The sequence below is a fragment of the Emydura macquarii genome, unplaced genomic scaffold (genome assembly GCF_026122565.2).
Source record: "Emydura macquarii macquarii isolate MOO-44397 ecotype Brisbane River unplaced genomic scaffold, CSIRO-AGI_Emac_v2 contig_3019, whole genome shotgun sequence".
Taxonomy (NCBI): domain Eukaryota; kingdom Metazoa; phylum Chordata; order Testudines; family Chelidae; genus Emydura; species Emydura macquarii.
Genome location: NW_027133156.1, coordinates 190,494 through 203,574, shown reverse-complemented (window position 1 = coordinate 203,574; position 13,081 = coordinate 190,494). Strand labels below are relative to the sequence as shown.

The window sequence follows — 13,081 nt, the reverse complement described above, 5'->3', positions numbered from 1 at the left end:
GATAGGCATTCAAAAGTTAGGAAATGGCAGATTTTAGGTTCCCTATGCAACCTTAATTCAGCCTTCTTGTGCATTGCATTATGCTATAGTCTTTAATTACATGATTACACACTATTTGATCACAAATATTTAACTACATGATTCTAATATCTGAATGTTTCACAAATATTAATGAATTTATCTTCACGTTTTCACTGTGAGACTTACAATTTTCATGTTCAATTATGAATTTGGCCCGCTGACAATACAGGCAACAGAAGGGAAATGGCGACTTTCAAAAGTTTCTCTCTCAGTAAAACCCATACAGAATTTCATGGTACAAAAGAGAGAAAGATCTCTACCTCCGACCCCAGGACTTTCACCCTGTCAAATTTCAGAGTCCTTCTGCACACAGTGGACGTGTTAGAATTTTTCAGAAATGATCATTACTGCAACGTGTTAGGCAACCTAAATACACAGGGAGTCATTAACCTCCCTATATTAAAAACACAAGTTAATTGAAAAATGGAGACTATTAGAACCCCAAAATTGAAACTCAGGTTGAAAAAACAAATGGCTGCTCAATACATATTATTTCATATATGCAGAATCAAGAATATTCTTTTTAGGTAAAAATAAATTAATGTGATATAAGAGAAAGAGAGACACCTACCATTAATTCTAAAAGATAGAATTCACATTCTAATATCTGCAAAGAATTAAAAATATAATTAAGCAACACTTTTCTCTTAACAGGAAAGAGTAAAGGGTTAATCAGCATCCAGACAAATACATTTTTCTACTATAAGCACTCTCATATACTACAAATTGCACAAAAAACCCACATTCCCCATGGCTTTCACCAATTCCAAAATTTCTTTTATAGTAACACTAAAAACCAATTAAGAAATATCTCAACAGAAAGCATCATTAACTAGTCAACTGTCTCATCATGTTAATACTCACTCCACTTCTGAGGAGTTTTTATTCCATCACTGCTGTATACTTAAGTATTTCCATTTAACCGTTATATGAATGTGTTCTGTAGGCTATTTCATTTACAGTACTTATGCTGCTTTGTTCATGAGGGGCTGGATCTTGCAAGGTGCTGAGCGCTCTCAACTTCATTTAAGGTCAACAACAGTTGAGTGCGCTTTCCCCTTTGCAGGTTTAGTTCCTCTACTGTTACAGCAAAGACTGAAATGAAATTGAAAGGATAGCTGGCATATTGACAAAGAGGCGTAGGGTATAAAATGTTACTAAAATATTCTCTCAAATTATAGTCTTCAAGACAAGGTATCTCATTTTCAGGACTCAGAATAATGATTTAGCAACACAGGGTGGGGACTAGGCTGCATTTGTTCTGTTAAAGCAAGCAATATTTTCCTGCAGATTAAGAAAGGCTATGAACTATAATGATCACACTAACTGTATAGCACTAACCTTGAAGACATTTTAAAATTCTAATACAAATGTGTGGAAAGTGGGAATGTCAGTTACCAGCCTCCAATCACATATTTCATTACCATTAAGTAATTTAGAGGTATCTACTAAGAGATTGGTACGCTGAAGTTTCCTGTGGTATCGGTTCCATGTAACCACACCTAGATGTATTATACAATTCTATAAACTGGATGCTGACTCAACAAGAACCAGAATAGCAGTGCCATTTATTATTATGTTTTTATGTGGCTTTGACAGTAAAATAGCAGCACAGCATTGCCCCAGGGATCTATATCAAGATGTAAAGAAGAGTTAATACATAACATTTGGCTGGCCAACTCTGCTGGAGAGCAGTAAAAAGGAAAATGAAAAGTTATATTGAGATTAGAATTTAATAGCATCTTATATCACAGTTACCAAGTATGTAAGGAGACATGCTTTGGGAATATGACAGTATAAGCTAAAATCAACTAAATTTGAAAAATATATATTACATTAATGAAATCTGCATCAATCCCCTCATCACTGTGATTGAGGCTGCATTACCAAAGATCTCGTCTTCAAAACACTTGAAAATTTTTTACTTCTAAATAAGAGTTGTAGAAAGAGGGACAGATTTTTCTTACAGATTAAATATTGGGGACAAAAATAAAAAACCCTTAGCATGAGCCAACTCTTCCCATATGTAGCCCTGGCAAATATCCAAGGAACTGGAATTACTTTGATCTACCCTGGAGCAGCATACTTGGTAATCAACAATAATTTAAGATATCAAATTAAGTTTTTCTCTACCACTGCTGTATAATTACTGCTATTTTATTCAGTCCCACTTTACTTCTCTATTCTCTTCATAACATTTCTGTCTACTAATTTAAGGAAAGTTGGTGATACAACAAGTAACTCTTCCATAAAGAAACTGCAGGCACTGAACTGGGTTACCCAAAGAAAGTTTCCCTACAACCTATCCAAAGTTAATTGTGAATACAACTTTGAAACAACAGTGAAACTATAATTATTGCTTAGAAATTATTTAGCAAAGAACAGGACTAACTTTTCCATGGAAGGCCTGAAAAAAAAACTTGTTTCCAAGGAATTGCCTGGTGCAATTTTTGCTCAGTTGGGCACCAAATAGCGATTTAATTGCTTTTCAATTCAAAATAGTACAACATATTACATTTATAAAGCAGTCAGAATGTTGTAGCCATATGAATTAAATAAAAAGGCAAAGGAGCTAAATTTTCATGCAGAGCCAGTATGGCACAAGTCAAGTCACTAAATTAGTGATACAGAGCTGTTCCACCTGTAAGAAACATACAATTTATTCCTGCTCACAAATGCTTGTCTATGTTTGTTAGAGTTATATCATACTTACATGATTCATCCTATAAGGGAACTCCTTCGGAAAGGCATAAGAAAACCTAGTTTTCACTGCAGTAAAGATAATGACAAAATTAAATCAGTATTCTTCTTTACTTATTTCTATTAGTTAGTTTATCAGCATGTAAAGCCTCAAACCCTCTTATTTGGCCACTAATCATCTACTGCAGTACATAAAGAACAATCCTACTTGGAAGAGGAGAATTAACTCAAGTGTATAACTCTGTTATTTAATTCCTGAAAGGTGAAGTATTATTTGAATAAAGACTGACAGTTCTGTCAGATTATGTCACATTCTAAAATAGAAGCGCAACCTCTAAATATGATGGACAACGTTTAACATTTTCTGAGCACACAGTGTTCCCCGTAATACTGGGAAGAGACAGTAATATAGGGCCTGATTTTGCTGAAGTCACTTTGCCACTGACATCAGTGGGAGGAGGATCTAGCCCTCTGAACAACTAAAAGACTGAACCTGAAGTCCTTATGCATGTATGCACATTCCATGTGCTTCCATATTAATTTTGCCTGCAGGATTAGGCCCCTAGTTGGAAATTTTAGTTATTTCAAATTAAAAGAGTATTTTTAATTTTGAGTTGCTCAATAGATTAAAAACAATAATGAACTGCTCAATGAACATGAACTACTTATTCAGAAAACTACTGCAACTTCATTTACTTGTTTCTAATTTACGCCAGAAACAATATACAATGCAAAGAAACCAAAACCTAATGTAAACAATACAATTCTATAATAATTTTAAAAACACAACCCTGTGTATACCACTGCCTCAGAGAAAGAACAGCATTAAAAGTGGAGGAAAAATATAGCTTGACCAAACCAAGTTTTAGGAATAGGTCAGTTATACTGCTCTGTAACAAATGGAAACAAGACTACCCTTCATCATCAATGGACAGTCTTTTCAACATGGGTCTTTAATTGACCCTGAAGTTGGGCAGAAAAGGTGTCCTTCACCACACTTTTTCAGGCAAGTAGGGGTAAAAGAATCCCAATTCTTTTTAAAGGGTTGTGAGGAAAAGATTTGATTTCCAAAGCATGCGGGAGCCACCTCTCTATTGAGCTGTTCCTGTACACTGTACCCCTGCAGTTGAGAAGAGGTTGCTAGAGATCAATTTAAGATGCCTTCTTCCCCAAGGGGAAGTGAACATCGCCTCCTCAGTGCTTCTAGCCACTGCGCAAGTGCAAAGGACCAAACTGCCCCAACTAAGTTGCAGATCTTTCCTTTTGCTAGTTTCCTTATATGCATCTCTTATTTCTTCCATTCATCTCTTTTCCCCTCTCCTCTCCAAAGTCCTCCACCAATCCAGCTGAACCTGCGCTGATGAAGAAGCTCTGCTAACAGAGGCAGAAGCAGAAGACAGACATACACAAGTGAGGTTGAAGAAAAAGCCACCTGTGCATTGTCCTCACACTCAGACAATGTGACACTGTTCCCAAGAGCAGTGGAGTATTCTGCTTTAAAGCACTGAAGAGGACATTTCTCTACAAGTTCTGATTCAGGGGAATTTCTATAAAAGCAAGATTCCTTTAGACTCCTGTATCTTTATCAAATACATGTCTGCTTTCCTCATTGATGCACAAGTTACCACACAAATCTGCACTCTTGATAATATTTTAATGTAAAATGGCAAACCTACCACTAAATGCACTACTGATGTATTTGTAGTCACATAATTCTATATATTTTTCCATTAATGTATGTCGGTCCTTAGAAGATCATATCATATACGACCTTAAACTTTTTCCAAATATCAAAATATAGGACTTTATGAATTTATGGATGTCACTCTGGTTCAGCAATAACTCCTCCACTTCTAACTAAGTTGCTTGAGGTGGGATCTTTGGTTTTCCGGCTGGCACTGATTAAGTGTTTCAGCCCCTAGTGGTGGAATCGTCACAGGGCCAACCTCTTGGAGTGATATGCTGTATGTGCAAGCTACAAATGCAGCCAATCACCTGTCCTCAAGCTCTGGGCAGTGTTTTGAATGCGTTGACCTACATTTTAAAGAGCAGAGTAGTGAGAAATTGTCAACTGAGAGCAGCTGGACTTTCTAGGCTAGATCAAAAATTCATCTGCATAAGTCACTAGTTTAAGGACCTCAATGAATGAGATGAAGTCATAGGAGAAAAGGAGAACGAGGGGAAATAATTCTGTTTTCTCTAATTAGATTTTAACTTTATAAAAACTTATCTTAGAAATAGTATATTTTGCTTGTCCTATGAAAATTTACTGTAATCTATAACAATGTGTTTGCAATTAGTAATTTTTCCAACAAACAAAAAATATTTTAAGAAATAAACTAAGAAGTACAGGGGTCTATCAACAATCTAAAACAGAGTAGTAGTTCTATGAAAACTAATTATGATAAAAAGGACAAATAAAGACCAACACCTCTGATTTACATCTTTGGTTGAATTGAAATCTAGATCTGATTTTCAAGGTTTATTAGGATAATCATCATGGTGTCTTATTTTTAGCTGTGATTTGACACCAGAATTGATAGAACAGTACACATGAAGGACATTTTCTTCCACATACACACTTAAAACAGGTGTCTTTTCCTATAAAAGTACAAAAGATGGAAATGAGTTGCCCTAATGGAGCAATGTTAAATATACCCCATGATTTGATAAACTATTTCTTTAGAAAGTGAACATCTCCTCTCCCTGAAATGTAGTATAACAAAAACATCATTTACACTTACATACAGAAGTAGCAGCAGAAATCAACCTTGTGTTTGAGACCACACCAAATTCCTGAGCAAAGAAGAGTGGTAAATGAATGAGGTGACCCAGTTAGTATTGAGCTAGCTGAAATGTCAAATGATCACACTGTTTATTAGCTTAAAAGCACTGGGTTTTCTTGCTAGACGTTTTTTAACATTGTATTTTAACTAAATATTTTCTTCCCTATGAAATTTCTGTTTAGGTGATCAGAATGAGTTAATTATTTAAGTAAAACTACACAGAGACAGAGGTTACTTTTCATTTAATAATTACTCCACTGTTCTCATTAAAAATGAATTTTAACAAACATTTAATACTTAGAAATGTTAGATTCACAATTCTGGATTTATTTACAGTATCCATACTGAATAAGCAGTCATACTGCAAGCTCCAACATCCCACTACCAATAAACCTCAACCTTGTTTGAGAGGAAACCCTGTTCTAGAAAGCCACTGCTGTTGTTGCAAGGGTAGCTCAGACTCTTCTCCATGCATTGTTATCTTCTCTGTTAATACTGCCAACAGGGCCTTATTTACATTGGATAATTTTACAGAAAAATTCCCACCAATGCTAACACCAGTTCGGTTTCCCTCTTAACACCAGTGGGAACCCTAGTATAGACAAGGCTTTGGTGGCGTCCAGCATTTCAATACTGCATAAATTAAAACTATATCTTTAGTTTCTGTCTGCCATTTTCAGCAGATTAAATTAACATGGTGATAAAAATAAAACACACACACACACAGGATGCTGCCAGAGCTTCATCTACACCAAGTCTTCCACTAGTGCTAACACTGGTTCAGCTGAACCAATTGTAATATCAACATATTTGGGAGGGAGATAGGGAGGAGAGAGAGGTAAAATTCCCTAGTATGGACACAGTACAAGTTTATCAGTTGCAGATATGTTTTTTGGTGATGTGGACACCTATCAAAGAATGACCCGAGACCATTTTATTTCACAAAGTACCATGAACAGCCTCCAGATTTCTCAGGAATTGCAGACTATGGCTACACTCAAGTTGGGGAGCTACAGCTGGAAAGATTGGTACCTCCTTACCAATATCCTTTGCCATCCAACTACACATAGTCTTTTCTCAGAATAAACATTTGAGCTACAGCATTTGCTATTGAAATTAAAAAAGCAAGTGTGGTAAATTCTGGAGATCCCTTCCTCTATATAGTGAAAAACACAGAGTAGAATTTCAGTTACATTTGAAAATTTGAGTAAACCAGTTTCTATACACAGAAGACAAAACTGAATCACATAAAAATGGAGATTTTTACAGAACAGCAGCACAATTTAAGATATATAAATAACTACATTAAAATGTCATCTGAACACACTGTCAAAGTCTCCAAGATCCTTTAGGGTTGAGAAGACAGGCCAGTAACTCAGGCAACACTATGAAAAATGAAGTTTGGGTCTTTTTGATACTAAAGCAATATGAAAATCCATAGAAAAATAAGGTTTGAACCCCCAAATCATGGAAACAACAAAAAACTTAAATTCCCTAAATGTTTCATCTCCCTTATACATCATATACTTTTACATTAGAAAATGGTAATACTTCATACCTCTACTTTGGATGCCAAAAACACACACGTAGGAGCCATTAATACTGGATCTATACTTTTTAGGGAATATCTGAAATGTTATAACAAAATTATATATCGTTTTACACACGTAGAAAGATTAATCTATCAAGAGCACCACACTTCCTTTGGAAAAGTAAAAACTGTTTAAGTTAACATTATCGACACAAAAACTTTACACCATTCACAAACAGAAATGGCATTTTTATTTTATTATTGCATTTTAAAGGGCTATCAAAATTTGCCTAACAAATTATTTATTCTTGTACCATCATAGTAAACAGTCCTACCTGGCATAGAATCTCTTGAAGTAGACTGTAGCAGTGGCAATAACTTGTTGTCTTAATTTAAGATGTTCACCTAAAGCCTGGATGACTTAAAAAAAAATGAACAAAATATTTGAGTTGCATTTTTTAATATGATTTGATACCACTTTTGGGGGCATTCTACGTGGGGCCCATGAGAAAAACTGGATTCAAGAGGTTCTAAAGTGTGGAAAGATGATCCTCATTTTCAATTCAGATGTTTGGCTCCACAGAGACCATGTTTCAGCCGGGCATTCTGATAACACTGGACATATGCTGCAGCCTGTGGTCTTTGTGGACTGCACCTTTGTTTAAAGACGAGGATGACAATTTGCTCCAGTATGTACAGATTAAGCATGTCCCTTGGAAAAGTGACAACACACTGCACAGCCCTCCACTGAATAAAATTTGGGTGTCCCACTTTACAATCTAAAAATCAAATGTTTTAAATCAAAACGTGACTTAAATGCATGGCAACATGGATGTGTTTTTCAATTGAATAAAACTGCCAACATACACATGGTCACTGGATTTGGCAGAGGCAGCAGGTGTTGGAGAAGCGACATGTTTAGTCTAGGGAAAGGGGGTGGGAGACCAGAGGAAGTAGTCAGCTGCTCCATCAGCAGCATTCTCTGCCAGTTGGCCAAGAAGCAACTCTGGTGTCAGCTGTGCAGGTAGCTCATTTGGCCTCCCAGGCAAAGGAAAGGTGCCAAGCACATTAGATGCATCAGTCTGGGATACAGAGCAGAGGTGGGATTAGAGAATGATGGAATGAAACATAAGGTTTTGTTACATGCTATTTTCCCTGCATTTCCTCTCTGCTGTTATTCCGAGCAGGGCAATGCCATATCATTATCGTGCCTTTTATTTAGAGGTCTCAAGTTATGTCATTTAGTTTACACTTAATATATTTTAAATATGTACAGCAAAAACCAAACAGTGATATTAGATAGGGAACACAAGCTGTTCAAATTATTAACCATTGCCAGATTCTTACACGGTATTAGAAACATGTAAGCACTTATAAGCATCTAGTTCGCTCGTGCAAATTGTCCACTGTTTCCCACAGACAACAAAAGCTCTCCACATATTCAAGGACACAAATACTTCCCAACTGAGAATATGAAGGTTTTGGTGCATGACTGGCTGGAGGTGGGATGAACCTGAGGAAAAGTCACTCTTAAGAATTTTGTTTCTTCGCCACCCAGCAGATTTTCCAGAGGAAAAAATGTCACGTTAACATTACTCGAAGCAAAACTAAGTCCGTATCTATGACTTGTGACTTCCTTACCCCCTCAGACAGACAGCACATAGCGCACAGCTAAGGCCAGCCTGCCAATGGCAGCAAGACTCATAAATAAGCAGTGCTGCCACGGAAGGGGCCAAGCTGCAACATGGAATGTCTCTGCACAAATGCCTCAATATCCACAAGCTTCCCAATGAGTCTTGGGGCATTTGCACAATTACAGTATTGTGTCCCCTTATCTGACTACAGGCTGTTGTCCTCATATTGGGGATAATAGATCAGAAAAATTCATGTAGTAAGCGCCACAGAATTTTTTAAATTAGTTTTCCCCTCTCATGGGATTTTTCTGCAGGAAAGAATTGTTAGACCATATGCGACTAGAGAGAGAAATCAAGTGAGATTTGGGGGGGGCGGGGGGGGGGGAGGAGAAGGTTAATTGATAAATGCCTACAGAGACCTTATGAAATAGAAACGTGTGTTTTGAGAGAGGGTGGGATGGAAGTTCCCACACTCAAAACTAAAATGGAAGCTTTCAAATGAAGTCTTTTAAAGAACATTATTAGGTAGCTTACCCCCCAATGTTTTACAAAAATCTAATACTAACAACCATTTCAAAACTTGATTTAAAAATGAAAACATTTTTTGAAGTTCAAATATTCTTTGGAACAGCCTGTAACCCAAACATTGCAGCTTTTGTGCTAATGCATGAAAACCAGAAAAGGAAACTAGTCTACTCCAAGGGGAGCATAAACTCTAGTAAACATTCACAATCTTACAGATGAATGGTCACAAAATTCCTTCTTTGGACAATAGTAAGAGCCAATTTAAAAAACAAACAAACAAAAAAAAAACTTAAGTAGTATATAACAGTACAAGTGACTGTGTCATTCATTTAATCATCTGGTAATCTTCACCAGAAAGTGAAACTGACTGGTCTGCTGTTTTCTTTGTCCAAGGGGAGTGAAGCACTAAAAGCAACATCAATAGAAAAAGTTATTTTAAAAATGTTTTAATTTTCATAAATCTAAAGTAACCTAGAGTAACATAAATAAGAAAATATGTTTGTTAACCCTATCAGTGTCCTTTTAAATCTTGTTACATTACAAAATCAGATTATTTTACTTTGTCCTCAAAGAACTTCAGGATAGTTAATCCATTCAATAAACATTACACTGAGTTATTTCGTACTATGTAGGTGTTAATACAGCCAAATCATTTGTGATCAGATTTTGCAGAGTACTTTAATCTTGGTCATTGTAAATAAGAATAGTTTGGCCAAATAGAAATGCATCTGAGCACAGAAGGGGGGATGGCAAATCCAGAGTTATAGTCCCAGCACCTAACATGAATTCTGTAAGTGGCCTCAAAAGTCACTAACCTTTCTGCCTCAGTTTGTCCTCACAAACAATTGAGAAAATATTATGCTACCTACCTTACAGAACTGTTGTGAGAGTATTAAAAAAGCACTTTGTGCAAAGTGCTAGTTTAAGAGTCTTTTCTCTCTTAGGACTTTGTCCTGCAAGATCCTTAAACATTCTCATCCTTATGCCACAAAGCACTTAGGCCCAGTCTTTTAAAGCTATTTAAGCATTTCTGTGCTCAACATTGCAATGCCTAATTGATTTAGGAGCCTGGTTTTGTTTTCAAAAGTGATTTAGGGTACGCTGACCATGGAAAAAAGAAATACCCTGCAGCAGTGAGTCTCAGAGTCTGGGTCAACTGACTCGGTGATAGGGGTAGCCTGGGCTCCAACTTGAGCAGGAACATCTACACTGCTATTGTCAACTCTGTAGCCTGAACCCAAATCAGTTGACTTGGGTCTGAGACTCACTGTTGCGTTTTTTGGTTTTTTTTCTGCAGTGCAGATGTACCCTAAATCACTTCTAAAAATGAGACTTTAAGGCATTGCAATGCTGAGCAGAGCAACACCTCCATACCTTTAAAAATCCGAGTAATCTCATTGTTCCAACAGGACTATTCATGTTCTTAAATGTCAGGGCCAGAGTACTCAGCATCTTGCAGGATCAAACCCTAAACAACTCCACTTTCTAGGCTTTAAGCCTCTATTTATAAGTTTACTTCTTCTGGTTTTTTGACCTCCCTCTCTTTTTCTTTACAGAAACCTCTTGAAAAAAAGAAGGATATTTCATAACATAATTGAGAAATACATAGGCAGCTAGTTTATCTATAAAATCTCTTGAAACAACTATATACATTAAGAATACAGCTAATCGGAAAATAATATTTAAAAGATTGTTACTTAAAGTTACATATTAAATATGTTGTGAGACTATATACAAGATATTAATGAGAAACTGATATTCTAAACAACTGAAACATGAATTCAAAGGTGGTGAATGCAGTATAGGTTAAATAGCTGAGCTAAAAATAAAACCATTTTACCATTAGTAAAGAATATCTGCAGTTTCCAATATTCCTCTTCTGTCAGAAATTTCAAGTCCTTTTGGCGTTCCTTCAACAGATCTTGTTTATCCAAAATCCATTGTAAACTAGGGGAGGAAAAGCAATTTTAGAAGCTATACACAAACATTATGTAGTGTCTCCTGCACAACTAGATTGCAGATTACATTTGGGAGCCAAATAGGCTGACAGCATCCCTTTAATCAAGTCTTGCCATAGTAGAGGCATGCTTGTGAAATGAATATTCATTAGGGTCTTTCCAGTCAGGCTTTTGGCAAAATAATCAGAAAACGTAAGAGGATGTCTTTTAATTTTGTTGCTGAAACTGTTTATAAAACTGATAAATTGTCAATTATTCATATGTTTCAATCTATATTTTTATCAAATATACCTTTTACAAATTCTATATTCTCAGAGCTGGACTGATCTGCATTCTTCATTCTTGTATAACGAGATACAGACAGTTCATTCTTGGCTAGCTTCCATATTTAGTTCAAGGAAAGGCTTTTCAATCCCTCTCTCCCCTTGAGTATTTACACAGCCATTCTTGGAACACTTGTACTTTTCTTCTGCATTCCCAATAGTACAATTGCTTAAAAAAATAAACAAGTTTTAAAAAGTTGGCCTTCCACTGACTGATGCTGCAATTATCTCTCTTAAATTAGTTGCCAACATTTTTAATGTAACTACTTCAGTTGGGATTAGTTGGATGCTTCATAAAAATATTTACACATTTAACCTGAATGAGTCTAACTGAACCACTTCCACTTCCCACATACAATCATACTTCTTGAGCTTGTCTAGTCATGAGTTTTGCATGCTTATCCTATATATAAATATGGAAAGTTCACCTATGTATGCATACACTGGAGTGGCATGGGAAGTTGGGGATTTAGTGAAATAGTTTGTATACACTAACATTCCCACTTATTATAATCAGGGAAGCCAACTTGAGTAAGGAATAAAATAGAAAAGAAAGGAAATGGCGAAACTGCAGTTGTCATGAAAATTGCCACTAGGCCAGAAAAACTGATCAGCTGTTTTTAACATGTAGACACCAATATATTTCTCACTACTAAAACAGGTAAGTGTTTACTTTTATTGTTTAAAAATATTTCCATTTGAGTCATTTTTAATTAGCAATGAATCATCTATCATAAGTCCCTGTGAACCCTGTTTTATATGGTCATATTGTCCCTGTTTTTGCTAAAAGATATTCTCATCTCATCTCATCCCATTATTTTTCCTTATGTCACAAGTTTTAATGTCATGCACTAGGATTTCCTTCTCAACTGCTTGGAAAATTCTCTTATTCTTATTTTGTTTTGTCTGTTTAAAAAAAATAAAATAATTCAGCCTTGGAGAACACATTCCCTGGACCACAACTTGGATGTGTCAAAAACCAGGAACCCTCCCCGCCCCCCGATATTTCCATCATTATTCATAAATTAATGTTCAGTGTCCAAATCGAGGAAACCACACACACCTTACAGCTTCCCATCTGAGTTTAAATAAGTTTTCCATGGCCTACACTTAAAAGAATGCGGGGGAAACAAAGGGGGAGGGGTGGGAATCAGAAGCAAACTGAAGGGAATGAGCAAAAGCACCGGTTTAAAGAGAGTCCGGATGGATTTCAAAGCCCAGGCCACACTTCGGTTGCCTCCACAACCGAGCCCAACCCCCCACCACTCCCAGATGCACCCTGGCCAAACGGACAGCTGCACACAGCCTTCCCCGGGCCCCTGCGAACAACACCCCGCCAGCCCCAGCCCCAGCACGGAGCCCCCGGCAGAGCCCCCTCCTGCCACACCGCGCGCCCCAAGCCCCGCGGCCCCCCCGGCGTGGAGCCGGCCACTCACTAGTGCGAGCTCTGCCAGAAGTTCCCCGCCATGAAGAGGCGTCCGGAGGCGGCAGCTTTGTGTGAGTCTCGCGCTACCCGGGACCCCGCCGCCAGGCTGCGAACGCG

General features: G+C 37.1%; 2 protein-coding genes across 3 annotated transcripts in view; one reads left to right on the top strand and one right to left on the bottom strand.

Annotated features, from left to right (window-relative positions):
- TSTD3 (thiosulfate sulfurtransferase like domain containing 3) overlaps positions 1-4,334 on the top strand; it is a 24,970-nt gene extending 20,636 nt beyond the window's left edge. The window contains exon 4 of the mRNA XM_067530038.1: positions 4,112-4,334. Within this exon, the coding sequence (XP_067386139.1) occupies positions 4,112-4,142 (31 nt within the window). The 3' untranslated portion in view covers positions 4,143-4,334. The remainder of the gene's footprint in view (positions 1-4,111) is intronic.
- Positions 1-13,081, bottom strand: part of CCNC (cyclin C) — a 21,061-nt gene extending 7,980 nt beyond the window's left edge. Inside the window, exons 1-8 of one of the 2 annotated variants that reach the window (XM_067530036.1) lie at positions 12,975-13,081; positions 11,507-11,707; positions 11,098-11,204; positions 7,434-7,518; positions 7,126-7,195; positions 5,526-5,577; positions 2,795-2,850; positions 653-688 (exon numbers count right to left, since the gene is read on the bottom strand). In XM_067530036.1, coding sequence (XP_067386137.1) covers positions 653-688; positions 2,795-2,850; positions 5,526-5,577; positions 7,126-7,164 — 183 coding nt within the window. In that variant the 5' untranslated portion in view covers positions 7,165-7,195; positions 7,434-7,518; positions 11,098-11,204; positions 11,507-11,707; positions 12,975-13,081. The remainder of the gene's footprint in view (positions 1-652; positions 689-2,794; positions 2,851-5,525; positions 5,578-7,125; positions 7,196-7,433; positions 7,519-11,097; positions 11,205-11,506; positions 11,708-12,974) is intronic. The other variant, XM_067530035.1, reaches the window with a different exon arrangement.